Source organism: Centrocercus urophasianus, unplaced genomic scaffold (assembly GCF_019232065.1).
Source record: "Centrocercus urophasianus isolate 14NV4802_14NV808 unplaced genomic scaffold, USGS_Curo_1.0 seq_10, whole genome shotgun sequence".
Classification (NCBI taxonomy): domain Eukaryota; kingdom Metazoa; phylum Chordata; class Aves; order Galliformes; family Phasianidae; genus Centrocercus; species Centrocercus urophasianus.
In genome coordinates, this window is record NW_024884142.1 from 49,345,384 (window position 1) to 49,363,490 (window position 18,107).

General features: G+C 40.9%; 1 protein-coding gene across 11 annotated transcripts in view; it reads right to left on the minus strand.

Annotated features, from left to right (window-relative positions):
• Positions 1-18,107, minus strand: part of MAP7 (microtubule associated protein 7) — a 104,840-nt gene that overhangs the window by 50,280 nt on the left and 36,453 nt on the right. Inside the window, exon 1 of one of the 11 annotated variants that reach the window (XM_042826674.1) lies at positions 7,349-7,424. The exons of 8 other annotated variants lie outside the window; for them this stretch is intronic. In XM_042826674.1, the coding sequence (XP_042682608.1) occupies positions 7,349-7,409 (61 nt within the window). In that variant the 5' untranslated portion in view covers positions 7,410-7,424. Of the gene's footprint in view, positions 1-5,166; positions 5,271-7,348; positions 7,425-18,107 lie in introns of those variants that run through there. 2 more of the 11 variants (XM_042826658.1, XM_042826664.1) reach the window with 2 other exon arrangements.

Consider the following 18,107-nt stretch of genomic DNA (forward strand, 5'->3'; position numbering starts at 1 on the left):
ATGTTATTAATCACATTGCTAGACAACAGCTCTCATCTTCTTTTCTCAGGGATGCCTTGGAAATCACTACTTCCAAAGAACAGCAGCCTTTGTAGTTTTTATTATAAATATTTCCCTTTGAAGAAGTTGGATTAAGCAGACTGATAAAAAGAAGTCAGAACAACAGAATCAAACCACAAAACTTGGGAGAACCAAACATCTTGCAACGCAGCAGCACAAAAACAGCTGTGAAAGGTGACTTGTGTATCTGAGGTTTCTAAAGGTGTGGTACTAAGATTCTGGTAAAAGCTTCACAGACTTCACAAATTACAGATGCACCCATTATCCAGAATTGAAAAGAGGACAATTTATGTCTCAAATGAAATCTCACAGAGGAAGGATTTCTATTATTTTTAATAGACTTTTGATCAGGCCCTAGAAAGAGATCATTCTGGGGCTCTGAATGCCCTTTCAGTGATCCTTTATAGCGGAAAACAAAAAGATTCATTATAATACTTCAAATTGCAACCGTATCCTTGGCTCAGCATCTACTTAATTAATAGCCAAGGCAGGAAATTAGGTGCCACAATTTTCTCAGTTCACAATTCATCTTCATCTCCAGGAGTTCAACTATAGAACACTGTAATCTGGGATGAATGTAAAGACAGGTTGTAATAATGCTAAAAACCCTCCACGAAGATCATGGAAATACTTGAAAGCAAGGACAAAAAGAAAGTTGCATTGACATAGACGAGGGGGAGATGAAAAAAAAAAAAAAAAAAAAAAGTAGATTTAAATGAAAATTTCACTAGAAATGTGTTGGACAAAACTGCTTTAAAAACAGAACAAGCCTTCCTGTATTAGCTTTACTCTAGAAAATAATATATATCTTTTTTCCAGCAGGCTCCAAGCAATTTCCTCCAAACTTCAGCCTTTGCATCTCAGTAGGCTGATTACCAACATGACCCGAGAAAGTCTTGTTTCTCCTTTATCTCCTTCTACAGGAATAATTCAGGACGAACATGAAGGATAAAAGACAGCATGAGGAACATGCTTCAACACTTATTCTGTCTTTCTTGTAGGGCAGGCAGGGGAGGGAAATAGTAGAGGTTTTGATCAAATGTTCATTGATCAAAAGTAATATTTTGTTGATAACAGTATAATCACATCAAAAAATCACATCATCTTGCCAAATCACGTGCCAATTTAAAAATTGTAAGAAAAAAGACGCTTGATATTGAAAGGAATAACTATATTAAGTTTCCTCTGATCAACAGAAGAAACTACAGATGGACCTAACAAATACGAATTTCAAGTCAGAATGAAAATTGACCTAATGTGATTAATGTCATTGCCACTATAAAGACCTCATACAAAGAATTCATTCTACCCACAAGTGTCCTGATTTTTGGGAGATTATCTGAGCGCAGCCAACACTTGCACTTTCAAACTTCCTAAGATCTGCTAAGATCAAAACTCATTCTTTTTTTCCTTTCAGTGTTCTAAATGGGTGCTTCTAAACCTAACTGTCACGTAAACTTGTTTATTCAACAATGTAAAAGCTGGACCCTCTTGCAGGGAAGTTGGAGACATCACCTATGAGCGGACGCACTGCATAGGACCTCCCAGCTACCAGGAAAGGCTCTCCAAATCCTTGCTCCAAATCCTCCCCATGGTCTGCAGATCTGAATGATGGTAAAGTATAAGGGCAGTTGGTGATGTATTTTTCTTAATCACTATCACTATCCTCATGCAGCGATGGTTAGGTGCATTGCCTTGTTCTGTTTTATTGTTGCCATATCATTTCACTTATTATCTCACTTCTTTAAACTTAAGTAAAGATAAGTGCACTTCTTGAACTTGGTGCCTGTGACCTTTGTGCTGATTCCACCCACTAGCAAAACAGCGTCCACCAAAGAGCAGTGCCCTAGAGAGCACCTGAAATGGGGAACTGACAGGGCTGCGCCAATAGGAAAGAGCACATGCACAAGTTAGATCAAGGCATGCAGACAGCCACATTTTACCTCCAGGTAAAATGTACACTGAGCAATGAAGTGGAAATACAGCCTTCAACTGCTTGCTCTATCTCCACGCATACAAGGCAGTAGCACAGAAAAGCAGACAGGAAAAACAAATACCTAGGACAGAGAAACTAAAAGGAAATAGAGAAAAAATAATCCAGCTTTTCTGTCCCTGCCACTTGACAGCTAATTCCCTAGTTAGACCAAACAGCTACTTCACTACACAGGGGAGATGGAGTGCTTGTTGAGAGATGGAGAAGGCACCTGTAGTGACAACAGGAAGAAGCTAGCCTTAGTCAGAAACTGCTGACAATAGACAGAGAAAATCAAGTGTTAAACACAAAATTCACTCAGTTCCTTACACAAACCCACCCCCCAAAACAAACCCAAACCACTTTTTTGTTCCCAAGCTTATTTAATGTGGCATCTTATGTCAGATGTGCATAACAGAAAAAGCCATAGTTGGAACTAGTCAGAATTAAGCAAAGAACAGACAGACCCCCTTGTACTCAGTACTGATGAAGTAGAGCTACTCTTGGCAGTTTTATCAGACCTCTGAACAGCAGCTGGCGGGCACGACAATGAAAGCTGAAGTATTGCTGTGTTGGGTGGGGTGTATTCCTAGGGCAGGTACAGGTGAGCACTGACAAAACCTGCTAGTTTCAATACTGCACCACAGTTAGCATTTAACTCCTCAGTACCTGTCTGAGCACCAGGCTGTTCTGTTTGAAAGCAACGGCACTGAGTTTTAAGACTAAAGAGCTGAACTCCATACTAATCTGTTACTTCTGTTTTACAATTGGAAATTTGGGAACAAATGACAGCAATCTCTCTGTAGGTATAGGTCAGAAAGCTCTATGTTTGGTGAAACATTATAACTCCCTTACATTTCTTCTTCATTTAATCACTGTAAGCGCACAGTGCAGCTCTAATCTTGTTCAAGACCTTTACATGCTTTTTCTTAAGATTATTTGCTTTAAGAGTAGAAAGATTACGCTGGCAGCCAGTGCTAGATTTGCTTTTCTAAGCTCTTATGCATGCATGCATACATAACAGTTACCAGAGTCCTTCAAAACACAATAGCAAGAAGATACCTTCAACTAGCATATATTACAAGTAGGATCCTGCTGAGGAGCATGGAGGTGGATCAAACACAGACACCAAAGCAGAAAAATCTGAACACAAAACCAAACCATCTCTTTTTCTCATCACTGAAACTCATTTGGCTGTCTGAGGCGTTTACTCTGACGTTTGAACTGTGCAGAAACACAGGAACTAAACACGAGCGTTTTTGTTCACATAAAACATTTCCTCCACTCCTCCCCTACAAGAGCAGATTAAAACTTCCCTTCCCTGCAGGAAGTAATAACTCATGACTTGCAGGTTGTTGCCAGCCTCCAAAGAGCACATAAGCAGCCTGCCTGCAGCCAGCTCCTACCCACAGAGACTTAAATAGCTCCACCCTGGAGAAGCCATGCGGTAGAGCCCTTCCTGTACGAAGGACACACAAGGGGAAGCAAGGGAAATACCTGGGTAATGAGGACTATAGGAGCCAGCAATAAATTGCAAGAGGGACGACTTGTGATGTGAAGATGAATTTTGCAGCAGCTCAGACACACAAGTTGTGAGCCTGTTAGGGGCTCTGAGGCAGTGACAGCACACTGTTGTCATTCTTTCAGTTACTGCATTGGGTGAGAGCACCCACATGGGCAGAAACGAGTCATCAGCATGGAAAGCCATACCCTGTGCACTTGCTGTCAAGACCCCTCCCCTCCACAAAAAAACAGAAGCCCTCTTAAGAGCCCTGGTTTAGATGGTTCATAAACAGAAGCTACAGAGATTTCCCTAATGGACCCATCACTTCAGTGGTAACACCACAACACTTCCAAGACCAACATCTTCAGGCTCCTTAATGCAAATTCTACAGAAAACAATCGTGTGGGTCTGCTTATGCCACTAGAGCTCCAATCAAAAAGCTGTGTTACAAGCATTCTCATTAGTAACACCCTTGAAAAAAATTATTTAAAAAAAAAAAATCACAGGAAAATGTACAAAAACGTGCATCATCTCATAATTCCATTGCTGAGAAACTCAGTGGCTGTTTTGCAAATATAAACAAATTAAAAATATCCAGCTTTTGTTCCTCTTGCACTTATCACAGAAGTCTACTATCAGAGTTGCCATACAACCGCATACGTACACCGTTACTGACATTCTTCATCTCAGGTACCTGGACTGAGCTAAGCATAAATGAAAACTCATCAGCATTGGTGTTCACTACTCACAAAACAGTACAGAAGTTGTTGTTTTCATTATACTGCATAAGTAGGAAACCAAACAGGTGATTTTAAACTGTCACAGTCAATTCAGCACTAAGTTGTAAAACACTCGAAAACAGAAGCATAAATAGATTTCTTTGGAAACACTCCACAGACAAAATAGGATCTTGCAAGTAGCTACAAGAAAAATGATGATTTTTTTTTCTTTATTGGTGTGTGTGTGTTAAGATTAAAATTATGTAACTGCTCTACAGGGAGATGCATATTCATGAAAAATTACTTTTGGCTGACCATGCTGGCTTTTTAAAGTACCACATTCTAAAATATTCAATAATATAGAATAGAGCAGACTGAGTGACTTGGCAGGAAGAACCCTTATGCTGCTTAGGCTCTCTTAATGACAAAGGAAAGCTAAACTTAACAGCATTTACTGTTATTTACTGTTATTTACTGAAAGCAGACATGCATATTATTTCCTCTGGATAATTACATCACATCATTATACTGCAATGTAAAAGAATGATATTGACGTTAAAGAGCCACTGGAAAAAAAAAGGTGCCTGCTATCTATTGCAAAAGCCAAAGCAGTGGCTGTGCAGTTGACAGCAGGCCAGTAGGTCTGGCCAGACACAGATGAGAGGGAACTTTTAAGTTACACATCACCCAAATAAAATAAAACCTTAGGGTCTACAGAGCAACCTCATTTCCAGACTACCAACACATCACAAGCTATCTAGACTGTCTTAGGCAGCATATAAAGTAAACCAAACTTGGGGCATATCAGGCTTACAACAATCAATTTGCAATCCTATTGCTCAAGGACAAAACACTTTCACCCCAGGTGAAGGAGTAGCAATTCCTGCTTCTCATCAAGATCTGAGACTTACTGCTACAGCATGCTACAGCATGGGCAGGATGGTCAGGACCCGTTTGCTTGGTGCTGTAATGGCCATGCATTGAAGGTCACTTCAGAGGATGAAGTGGAATACCTGTACATTTTACAGGATGGAAGTCACTTATCTGGACTTTGAACAGCCAGCTTGTTCCAGACAATGAGGTAATTCCTGTGAGAGCATCCAAGTCACGAGGCAGCTTACACCTACCATTGGCAACTGGAGAACTGGGATGAGACCTGCCTGCATTCAATATTGCACTGAAGGCAAGGTCAAATCACTTGAGCTGAGAACAGCAACTTGAGTATTCATTATTTGATACCAGCTTCTACAGAGGGCATGGTGACCGATGCAGGTAGCAGGCTGAGTTCTGCCAAAAAACAGGCTGCAACTTCATAAAAGGTGGATGGAACTAAGGGAAAAATGAATGCTCTGCTACAGTTTGGTATATTAAACAATTTGATCCTCAGATCTAGCCACTTTTAAAAACAAAGCAACTTCTTTGGTCTCAGCTTTGCAATAAGAGAAGATAAGGTCCCCAAAAGCAAACACACACACACACACACACACACACACACACACACAAATAATAAAATTAAAAAAAAAAATCTTATGATGTAACATATACTTCTAATTAAAATGAACTTGCCACAAAATGAGCTATATCTGAGATTAATTTAGAAGACTCCTGCAAGCTCACAGACTATGTGCTTTCTTCTTGCCAGCCCACTGACATACACAAGCCACCCCACTCCTTCTGAACTCCATGCATAACTGTGCTGCCCTCCATGCTTCCAGCTCTTCCCAAATTTGTTCAGGCTTAGCACCGCACACACCGAGGTGAGCAGCTACCATCCTAGTGACTTCACCACGAAGGGAAGGAGCAGGCCTCTGCCAGTGGCATTTCTGCCATGGCAACACCACACTGATCATTCAAAAGCCAGGCACAACTGTTTTTGTGTCTCATGGTAATTAATCCCTTTCTACACTAACTGCTGCCATATGGGAGCATCCCCAAACAGGGTCACTATATCCGGGTGAGGACACTCTGCTGTCTGCTGTAAAAGAAAGGAAGTTCAAAATCAGGTCTATTCTTTTTCAAAGCTTTCTTTTTTTAGTGAAGTTACCTCACGCTGTCACCTTACTCAAGGATGTAGATGAGACCTACAGCACAGCTCTACCACTGCACTACTTCTGACTCTAAAATGCTTTCAAAAGACATTTACCAGCTCTCTGGCCTTCTCAGTACCCTAAAAGCTCTGACCAGCAACACAGCAGCTCTCTGGATTCCTGCTTATAACCCTGCTGCATGAAAGCCAATTCCCTTTGCTTTCCACCCCTAACAAAAGCCACCTACAATAAAGCTTAAGAGATCTCCATTATCCAAGATTTCCCTTCCTCTGCTTTAAATTACTTTAAAGTCAAAATCACTGTATCCGCCAAACTAAGTGGGCTCCTGGCCTTCATCCCATAATTGCTTTAAACGGATCTGCAGTCTCATCCTGTTGCCTCTGTCAAGAAAATTGTACTGCAAGTGAAGCCTCATTTGTGAGAGAATAAATGGGGGCTCATTACAAGAGAAAGAAACAGGACAACTTCAACCTAGCCTATAGATTTTGTTGTATTTTCATCTTACCAGCAGCAGTGACAAAAATACATCTGCAAAAACAGTCAAGTGACTTTGAGACCAGAAGTGTTTTACTCCCACTTGAGCTGCTCTGCACAGGCACCGATAACTGCCTTTCTTGAGACCTTCTTAAATCTTTTACTTACGAATCCCTAAAAAAAAAAACAAGGTGTTCAAAATGCAAGAAAGGAGGGGTAGTGGAGAAGAAGTAGTATTATTTAATGCTAATACCTGAGACATTTAGTGCTCCATGAAAAGGAGAAGAGAGTAAAATTGAAGGTGCAGAAATTTCTGCAAGATGCAGCTTCTTACATTACCAGAGCACCACGACCTTGTTTATTAAGAAGTGCACTGTCATGCTGGTTTCATCTACTGACACAGTATGCAGAATGGAGACACTGGCAGTGAAAGAGCTGTGCCTACACCAGGCCAACACAAGAGCTCATCTTGGCCAAAAAGTGAAGCTAAGCATTACACTGAGACCCCCACCTTGCTTTTGGTACCTAACTGCCTTCACACAGCACCGCATCAGGCCACTTAGATATATACCTGGGACATCTAGTGAGACTTCTCTCCTAGAAGTAAGTTCCAGACCACCTACAGCAAGCATTGTAGGTAGCTGTTCCACTGCTGCAGAGCTTGCTGGGCAAGATCCAACAGGTCATGCATTTTTTAGGGATGTTTAGAGTCATCCTTTCAGAAAAAAAAAAAAAAAAAAGAAGAAAAACAGGACGTGAATTATGACTTCCAGTCTCTACAGCAAACTCTCAACAAAAGACAGTAGGAAGAGATGCACAGAAGCTGGGCTGTGTTTTCACAACCTATTTTGTGAGGACAGTGATTTCTGAAAGAGTTAGAACTGCCAAGACCAAGCAGATTTTGCTCAGAGACGGACTGCTCTACCAGCAATACAGATGTTTGTTATAAAAAATTCTTTATTTAAAATAAAGACATTAACCATTCCAAGTCCACATAGGTTTCATTTTAATTCCTTAAGCTTTGTGTCTTTAGCTTTCTGGGCATTGGCCTGTTATTCATTTTGGTAATTACACTTCCTGACTGCCATAATTTGCAGCTCTTAGCCTTAGGAGGTATACAATTCACTTATTTTTCCCTCCAGTACTCAGGGAAATCTTTTGTCTCTGATTGGCCGACTTTTATTTTAAACCCGTTACATGATTTAAACCCAGCCTGAGAGGATTCAGCAATACCCAGGTTTTTAGTAATCCTTAAAAACTAAATCTTCCAGAACAGTAACAGACGTAAAAATGGATTGGTATAGAAAATAAATCAAACCCAACACTTTTTAGCCTGCTTTCCTGAAAAGGAGCAACAACTACAATCTTTGTCTCACCACATTGCTTTCAGATAGATATCGATAAGTGATGTATCTACCCACCAAATGCCTTGTTCTTGGAAATAGAAATTGCACAGATCTTTGTATTCGAACTGATGTTCCTAATAAACAAACCACAAACTGTTTACAGCCCCAGAAAGTTTGTAGACAGTGACCTAGAAAAGATTTTGCATGAAATTTCCATTAAGTTGTTTCGTCACAACGTTACATATGCAGCTTAGCTGAGGCAGATCAAAGCTTTACTTCATTCCCACTTGCTTAGCCTTACTGATGAGAACACTATTAACTTCCAAGGACACAATATGTGACTGTGTACATGCATAGGGTATACAAAATCAAGTTACGCAAGTAAATTACTGTTTGAGGTTTCCTGACATTTCAGTGCTTGGTCTTGGAATCTTCATTATTAACAAGCAGACTGCATTATGCACTGACATAGATTAGTCCCTTAAAACTAAAAAACAACAACAACAAAACCTCCTACTCAGTCAGAATAAAAGTTAACTTTATAACCTCCCATCAGTAGAACATCAAATCAATTTGGGAAATCTAGAGACTGTATTCTCTTACACAAACACTGATTTGGCAGACCAAATAACCCTGCCACCAGGTGGGGAAAAACATGTTTTGCCAAAGTTTCCATTCCTTTTCACCAGCTGCACTCTTCCTCTCCTTTCTCTATTGAACTGCATCCTTTGCTCCTTTCCTGAACTTACATCTCTGTCCACACCTCTTCAGGCACTGCCTCAACCGCCTTCTCCTGTTTCTGAGCCTGCCAGCCTGCACCCCTCTTCTCCCACCTGTCTACTTTTTGCTCTTTCCAGCCAGCTTTATTCCACCCAAACACCTCCTCCATGCCTCTCTCCAGCAGCATCAGATCACCTTCTCCTGCAGGTCCAGCAGCAGGTGCCAGGGTAGCAGCAGAGGAGAGCAAAGCAGGGTCGGCGTGCCTGATGCAGGGGCAGTCTGCAGAGGCTGGAAGCAGCCAGCGAGCAGCCCTGCTCAGCCCTGGGAGTGCTGGGGAGGAGCGTTCTCACTCGGTGCATGGGGATGGCAAGTCACGCGAACACTGATGAATGCAATGCATCTGTAAGGAGGGGTGCTGCTTCAGTTAAGCAAAAATAAAAGGACAAAAAATTTAGCACTGCTGTGTTTAACACATCCCTGTCAGGCATGAGCTGTGACTTTGCGTTGGCAGCTTGGACAGTTTTTCCACAGGCACAGGAGGAAGCACTGATCTAAAACCGAATTTCTGAAGTCTGGTGGCCTGAAATCATCCTGTTGGGCTTCTATGAAGATTTAAAAAAAAAAATAAATAAAAAAAAATAAAAATTTGTTTTCCCCAAGTGTCATTCTTCAGCCACTGGTTCAGTTACAAGAAAAAAGAAGAGAAACAAGCCAGACCATTTTAAACTTGCAAAGTTATAAAGAGACTGAAGCAAGCCTCTTTTACTGGAAAATGTTACACAATTTTAATTATTTGCCATCTGCTTTAAAAAACTCAAATCCAGCAATTAAAATTCTTGGTTATTTTATTGTGCAAATGATATTGGTTTTACAACAACACCAATAACATGCTTCTTAGAATTACGTCTCTTTAATCCACAGAGGCTTCCTTTTTATTTTGGACAGAGAGGAGAGTTTAGACCTCTAAGCCTCCCACCTCCCTGCAGCAACCTCATAATGACAGATTAGTACCAATTAAACAAAACAAAGTTGTGCTATCACCAAGAGCAGAATAAAGACGTTTCACAAAGTGTATTTGAATTTGCCTCCAGAAATAACAAGGACATGTTAACAACAGTTGATACAGTAATTGGGTCCCTCTCTTTAGGCAGTAAATATTTTACAAGGATTGCTAGACTAAAAAACAGCATCCTATGTGTATCTTCAGAACTTTTTTATAGAGCATGTTCTTGGCACTGATCCTTTTCTTTGATCAACAAAAATAAAGAAAAATGGGATTGTCAAGTCAAAGTGTTTGCTGTGACTTATCTATACCACTAGAATACACCATACTTCCTAACAAGGTCCAATCTGTTACACTGTAACATGCATTAAATGCTCTGTCTCATCACAGTAAAAGGTGCACCATAAAATGATGTATACATTACAAAAAAGGTACTATAAAAAAATAAAAATAAAAAAAAAAGATGAACAATATTATGCTGCAGTGGCAATATTCAACCCCACACAGTGATGCATCAACCCCCACATCCAGTCACATTCCCAAGCACCCAGCAGCCCCTTGCAGCCAGGGACAAGAGGCCCCGGGGCTCCAGCCAAGGCAATCGGCTCTCCCTTCTGTGAGTAATGGGGGAGGTGGATGGAGAAGCATTGCTTTACCTTCAGGTCATCATCACCCAGCTCTTCCCCGTGCACAGGTTGAAAGGCTGCTTGCCAGAGCCATTACGTTTACCTGTGCACACAATCACTGAATTGAGCTGGTTCTGTACCAGTAGTGCAAAGTTTCTCACCAACTGCCTTCAAGATCCCCAGGCAAACAACTGTGGGGCTTAAGGAGATGCTATCAAGTTTTTGCTCACATGGGAGACAGACACCAAGGTTTGATTACACAACAGCTGGGGCCATGCAGATAAGTCACCACTGGCATTGGGCCAGGAACAAACTTTTCCCCAGGCTCTCTGCTTTGCAATGGTGGAAATTTTGGAGGATGCAAATGGCCTTCCCTAGAAGGGTACCCTTTCTGAGCCTGCCCTGCCAGTTGCCATTCCACAGGGGAGAAAAAGGCATATCAGGCACAATTCAGTCCTTCCTAAAGAATTATGACATGGACTCAAAGTGACAAACTCATTGAAGCTAAACACCAGCAAATTCCACCAGAATCCCAGATAAAGCCTTTGTAATTAATGGTGTCTCAATAACAGCAAGCAGCTCCCAAGGAAGAGATTAGTGTTTTTCATCATTCTGCCAATCTTCCACAACTGCAGACATTGTGTTGAATTTTACTTGGTGGCACAGCGTTAGTTCTTCAAAACCGTGTCCTCACAATACCACTGATAGTCCCTGTCTTCCTACAGACCCAAATGACCACTAAGTTCTAGTTGCTCATTTCCCAGCACCCGTCACTTTATCACACTCCTGTTTATGTATACATACTTGTAGCACCATCCAACAAGACTTGGACATTTGTGTTGTAATAACAATTTCTTCCAGAGCAGTTACGATTTGTTGCCACGTTGTCTTTGGATATCCCCTCTCAACAAATTCATGTCTCATCCCTTTCAACTGTGAGAATGGGCAGTCAGCAGCTTGCCTCTCATGAGTTTCAGACTATGGAAAGAGAAAAGCTCTTTGGAGTGTTACTGAAATAAGATGGTGCACGATATGTTGTGTGGATGAAGACAAATGAGATGAGTTTTAAAGTTAGCCATTAGCACATTCACATAGGGTGCTGCTATAAGAGATCACCTTGCTCATCCCAGGTAACTCCAGAACAATTGTTTCTTATCACAGATACACAACATAGGACACAATTACAAGTTGCACTTGGTTTCTGTCCAAGACTATTTAAAACATTATTTCCAAAAGCTGAAGTGCCAGCTAACTTACATTCATTAGTGCTCACCCACTGCTGTGCCAGATTAGCAATTAAAAAAAAAAAAACAAAAAAAACCAACTCCAATGTCAGCACTTTTTACTTCCAAAATACATTTATCTTGCTTTTAATAGAACATTAGTGGCAGAAGCTCATGCAACCAGAGAGAAGCACTCTACAAAACCAAATTTTGCAAGACAGCGGTTTAAATGTACCTTTAACGTTTACATCATATCCATTTCTGGCTGTCAGCTGTCAAAGAGAGCACTGCTCCATGTCAGTTCATTGATTACCTGCACCAAGAATTTTTCTGGGATGTACTGAAGTCATCTCTTGGTTTTTAGGTCTGAAGACACTCATCCATTAGCAGCTTGTGATTGTGAGGCTTTCTCCAGCTGTCTAGTGAAAGCAGTAGCAAATCCCACTTCCCACTTGTCTTTGCAAACCCAGGGAGGCCATTGCGCAGCAGCTGTGTTTGCAAGCTGTAATTCTTCCTGCTTGCTCCCCATGCAGCAAGCATTTGAGATACACCCCAATTCACGCCATTTTTACATAGAAAGCATTTTGAGCTCATCATTATACATTCTTTAATCAGCCCTACGCAATCTCATGCAGGAATGCTGGGCCCTTGCCACCACTCTCACAACTGCTCCGTGTCTGTGCTACACACTCAGCCTGACCCTGCTCTGTCAGCGGTGAACTTTGCACTGCACCAGCCCAGATCCAAGGACACCAAAAACAGCTCTCAAGCAGAACTAGGAACAGAAAAGCTATAGCTGCTGCAGGAAGTGAGCGTGCCAACTTCAAGTAGCACCCTGCATGCATCCAGGCACACCGCACACACCCTGCCCACAAACTGCTGAGCCCACGGACAACACCGTGCTGTAATGTGAACACACGCCTCGCAATAACAGGGGGCTGGCGCCAGATATTCCCCGACAAATCACAGGGTTGGCTCTGTTAAAGAAAGGGCTATACTTCCCTTCTCTTTTTACACAATAAGTTCAGGTCTGAAGCACCACTCAGGCCCTGTAGCCCGGTGACAGGCCTGGCAGCACGCACCCCACACAGGGCATTCGCTCTGCCTCCTGTGCTGGGCTTCACCAGCCTTGATCACAACAGACCAGTAGGAAATCTGTTCTCATTCCCTTAAAATTCCTTTGTTTTGGAATACATTAAGAAGGAACTGGGAAATAGTATATCAAGGAAGCAGGAAAAAAAAAGAGTGTGAAATAATAAAATAATAAATACGCAGAGCCCATTGATTCTTGGTCTTACATCACTGCAAAGCTATAATAAAATGCTAACATTAAACACGTGCTTGTGATGTTCAGCAAGGTCACAGGAAACAAATGCTTGAGGAACTGTTTGTAGCTATCAAAATAGGACAAAGTGCTGGCCTTCCTTGCTAAACTACAACCCTTTTCTGGGCTCTCATATAATACAGACTATTTTGGACTGAAATTATGCTGCCTGCAAAGAATATAAAGTGTTCTGGCCACCCTGGCTCTCTAGCAGACTGGTTTTTTTTTAATTATTTATCAAGAGAAACACAATCCTTTGGCAACTCCTGAACATTCTGATGGCTTTAAACTGTCAGACCTTCAAGGACAGAGATCTTTGCTTGGCACTTCCACAGTGCCTTGAACAATGGCACCTGATTTCAGATGATAGGGCTGCATCAGTGCCCATGTGCAGTCACAGAGATGGGGCTTAGCTACCCCTTTATTTTTAGAAATTCCTACAGGGACTAAGAAAAAAAATCTCAAGCCTATGCCTCTTCAAACTACAAGTAATTAATTGTAATTAATGTCACAGTGAACTGATACTCATACCTGTATAATTAGCAGTAGATAGTCCTAGCTGTCATTTCCTCCTAACCATCTGTAAACCAGGAGCAGTCTAAGTTTAGCTGTAACAGCGCAGCCTCCTACTACCACATCAAGAGAAGAAAGTAACTAATAAATAATATTCATTAATTTGAGTTTGTAGAGGAAAAACAGACAAGTCTGCATCCTATACAAAAGCTCTGTGTGCTTGATTTTATTTTGATGAAACTAAGCCTCAAAGCAGTGAGATTCGATCCTGAGCTGAGAAATAATTTTCAGACATTTCCTGAGTATAAGACTCCCACATTATTTTCAATAGATAATGTTCCCAGAAATTAACAAAGAGATTTTAATTTTGGTAGAATTACAGCTTGATTTGTGCAATTTCTTTCATTTACAGGATATGTATGATTTCATTTTTCTCCACCTTTATATTAGAATAAAGTCACATATTTGGCAAAATAGTATCATACCACCTTGAAAGTATTAAAGTTCATGACATAAAGAACATGACAAACTGCTTGTCGGACCCATAACTAGAAGTAATTCAGCTAGTAATGCTGAAGTAGACATGCAAAAAATTGTATTTGTATGAGAAGATAACTTTGGTAATACAGTAAATATTCAAAACATTCTAGGAGTTCCATGATGTTCCCCTTGAAAGAATTATCATTATATCTGAAGAATGTTAGTTTGTCTGACACTCTCAGCAAATCAGTGGTGGAACAATAATCCTCCATGGATGTTCCAAGAAAATCTTTTAAAGATATTATTATTTGGTCAAGAGCTAATAAAAACACAATGGCTGGCTTTGGAAACTGTTCATCTTCCTCAACATCTAATCTGTGATTAGATATTGCAATGAGTAAGGGAACATAAGAAACCTAAGAGAAGGGCACTGTACTGCAAATAGTCCATTCATCACAGTGTTATAGCAAGTTGGGCTATAAGATGCATTCAATAAAAAGTTAAATAACTTATCTATTTTCATATATTCAATAAGTTCTCTTAATAGCAGTAGCAATCAAATCTCCTACCCAGCAAGCAGCCCCTCCAATACATACACTTAAATCTGTGTCCCTACTTGAAGCCAGGAGATCATTATGCATGGCTCAAAGATACTTAAACTATCTACCAGACCTGGAGCTGAACTGCACAGGGAGTCTGTAAGTGCTACAGAACAAACTCTTACCTTACACTAGACCAGTGAAACAAGGAAGCAAAGTCACAAGGGCAGACAGACAGGTAAGACTATAGCCTCCTCTGGGCTCATTAGCCACAAACCAGAACAAACTACAGCAGTTAAATATAAACAAATTACCTATTGAATTTGAGTAGCATCATCCAGTAAGTCTTGAATATATGACAAACATTCAAGGTCAAGTTAGGCACAGTCACCATTTTTTTTCCCAGAAAAAGCACATTATATAAAAGCTTATATAAGTCTTATGAGAGTTTAGTTGTCTAAACACATGAAGCACAAGCCAAATAATTAACTACAGTATAACATATTCCTTTTTCACATTTATTTGTAAACTACTTTCAAAAGTATCTGTATTTCAAAGTATCTGTATTTTTTTTATTTTGCACTATTGGTGAGCTCACTGCATTCCACTGATTACGAGCCACAAGTGGTTGCTATCATAAAAACATCCTGGATACAATAAGAAGAAGGATCTAAGATGGTCTACCCCTACCTACAGATGCCCGTAATCCAACCACAAAGACATGACAGCCCCTTTCCCAGCAAAGGCTAAGGCTAGCAAGCAGCCAACAAGCCAGCTGCATTTCTGCACTGCCACCAACATTGAACAGCCCACCAAAACTTACTGCAACACAGCAGACATCCCAGGCTATTGTGCTCCATCCTACCCTTTTGAGCAGATGGTTGAAAATATTTGCATTTATGCTTCTCTCCCCACTTCTGTGTGAACCATGCAAGTGACCTGAAGTAATAAGTGTGGGCTGACTAAACACTGTGTGTGTTCTCTTCTGCAGAGCAAAAAGGTCAGCTGGGGTAAAAGCAAGGGGTGACAAGAAGCACAATACTGAAACACTCTTGATTTTAGGCAGCCACCTTGTTCAATGAACCACACACAAGCCAAGATCTTTCAATACGTGCACTCAGGCTTAAATGGACTGGTTGAGAAACAGTTGCTGAACAGAACTGACTGAAAAGATGGAGAAAGCCTTGTGAGGGCCTCCCCTCCCCAAGGCTAAGTGCTTAACAGTGTATTAAAAATGTAGACATCTTAGTGCAGATTTCTAAGGATTTCTCTGCTTTTACATAACATTTGGCAGCTCTCTCATCTGTGGCTGAGAGCCTGTTTGTTTTGGGTGATTTTCCTGGTCTTCATAAAACCATCTGCAACAGCAGACTGAGCCTTTAGCTCAGTTTGCAGAGAAAAGACACCAAACTCATCTTCCATTAATTTCCAAATGCTGGCACAGAGCAGGGGTTAAGGCCAGAGATGTAACAAACTGTAGCAACCACCTCATTTAAAAAATACAGACTTCTATGCTTTCTACAATATGATTTTGCTACAGGACAACTGAAGCTCTCATTATTGCTGAGGGCTTTCTTTTTTAGTACTGAAACATTGGCAAGAGTAGTACCAATAGTTTTAATGAGAGATTTGCAGGAAGTTCTTCGTGTTCTGCCATTGTCAGCTAGCTGACATGTTCCCCATAGGAACAGAGTAAGGCAACAATGTGTTAAATAAAAAAAGAATTAGTTTGCAACCAATGGACAAATCTTTTGTTCTCCTATCTCCAAATGGTCCCCCTTGTTTCCAAATGGTAGAGAAAATTTATTGTGAAGAGATTTCAGCTTCAGCAGTCTCTAAAGACTCCCAAAATCTAGAATCCATTCCTAGATTTGCCATCAGTAATATCCTGTTCTGTCTTTCCATAAAACTAGTTAGAGAGCGAGTAGGAGAGCTCTGAATCTAGCAACGCGGTTATACAAATGAGATTTTCCAAGGTGGATAATTATCAAATTCTTAAATCACTTATTTTAGAGACTGTAACAAGAGAAGGCACGCAGAGCTGTGCAGATTAAACAATGTAATTGATAATTAAGAGAGCTGGAGAAGTCCCTCTTCATTAGCATGCAAATTTCAATCACCACGTAGTGAGGGAGAGCATTTCTATGTAAAAAGCAAGCTAAAGCAGAGCTCAGAAGGGGAAAAGTGAGGTTTAGATCTCCCACTGCTGTTTCCTTTCCTTACCTCTTCCACATTCTTCTACATGCCCTGGAGACAGGAACAACAAAAAAGAGGGCAGGAGTTGATGCTGAAATACCCTCTACACCACGGAGCCTCTCAAAGCTCCTGTGGCCACTGTGTCAGCAAGCTGCAAGGTTGGAGCAGTGAGGAAATATCATGATAAACATAACCACCTCTTCTCTGCCTTGTGCTATTTTGCAGGTTCTTCCATTATTACAAATGCATGTATGTTACGGCTTGACAAAATACATGAAAAGTTTATTTTCAGGACAGATGAACAGCTTCACAAGTCATGGGCACGCCACCCACTTCTGGCTGACAAACTGAACAAGGTCATATTCGTGTGTGCAAGTTCACAAGCCCCGGGGTCCCCGAGGCACACCTTCATTAAGCAAAGGGCTCAATGACTCTGGCTGCAAAGCTCCATGGGACCAGGTCTCTCTTGGCAACTGCATGAAAGCTGCAGAAAGTGATGACCTGGAGCATCACCCTTGTTTACAGGTCATGTTCAGGTGTATCATTTTGAAGCCTGCTGCAGTATTATTCATACCATTCTTCACGGATGCACTCAGACTATTGAGTCTGTAGATTCAACAGCTGTATTTGTATTTGGTGTGGCTGAAGGAAAGATGTATGATTAATTAGATAAAGGTAATAATTGACTACTCCAAATCTGTCCTCTGAATGCACTCTGTGCTTGCTTTGCAGCCTGATGTATCCGCCAGCTGAAACTGCATTACAAAATGGAGAAAGGGGAAGGTCATCAAACTGTAGTGCTCTCTCTTGGTAAAATGAGCAAAGTGTGGAGTGAAAAACATTGTGTCACACCACCAGTTTTTTTGAGATTAAATCTAGCATGTGCCAACGTGCCTAACAGCAACCTGTCACTGAAGTCCAGAGAGATTCAGCTTCCCAAATCAGTGCATCCTCAAGATCAGCTCACACCTCATATGTGCCCTCACATGAATTGCCCAGAGTTATCCTAAGTTTTAACCAGAAAGCAGAAACATTCCCAGCATACCTAGACATACCATCACATAGGTCTCATCAAGACAACAAAGTTTACTGTGTCATCAACATGCTAGTTACATATATGCTTGCTGTCTTTCCCAAGTGCTATTGGCAGGTATTAGAACAATTAACTTAAGAAAACTAAAGCAGGCTTTGCTGTAAGAGCCTTAGATATTGGGAGCTATTAGTTTCTTCTGCACAAAGAAACTGACATCTCTTGCAGAACTCCCATATTTCAGCATATGTTATGTCCTTCACTTGCTAGGGAAGATATTCACTGTGTGATGCTAACAAGGGAAGTATAAGAAAGTTTGGAATGCATGCA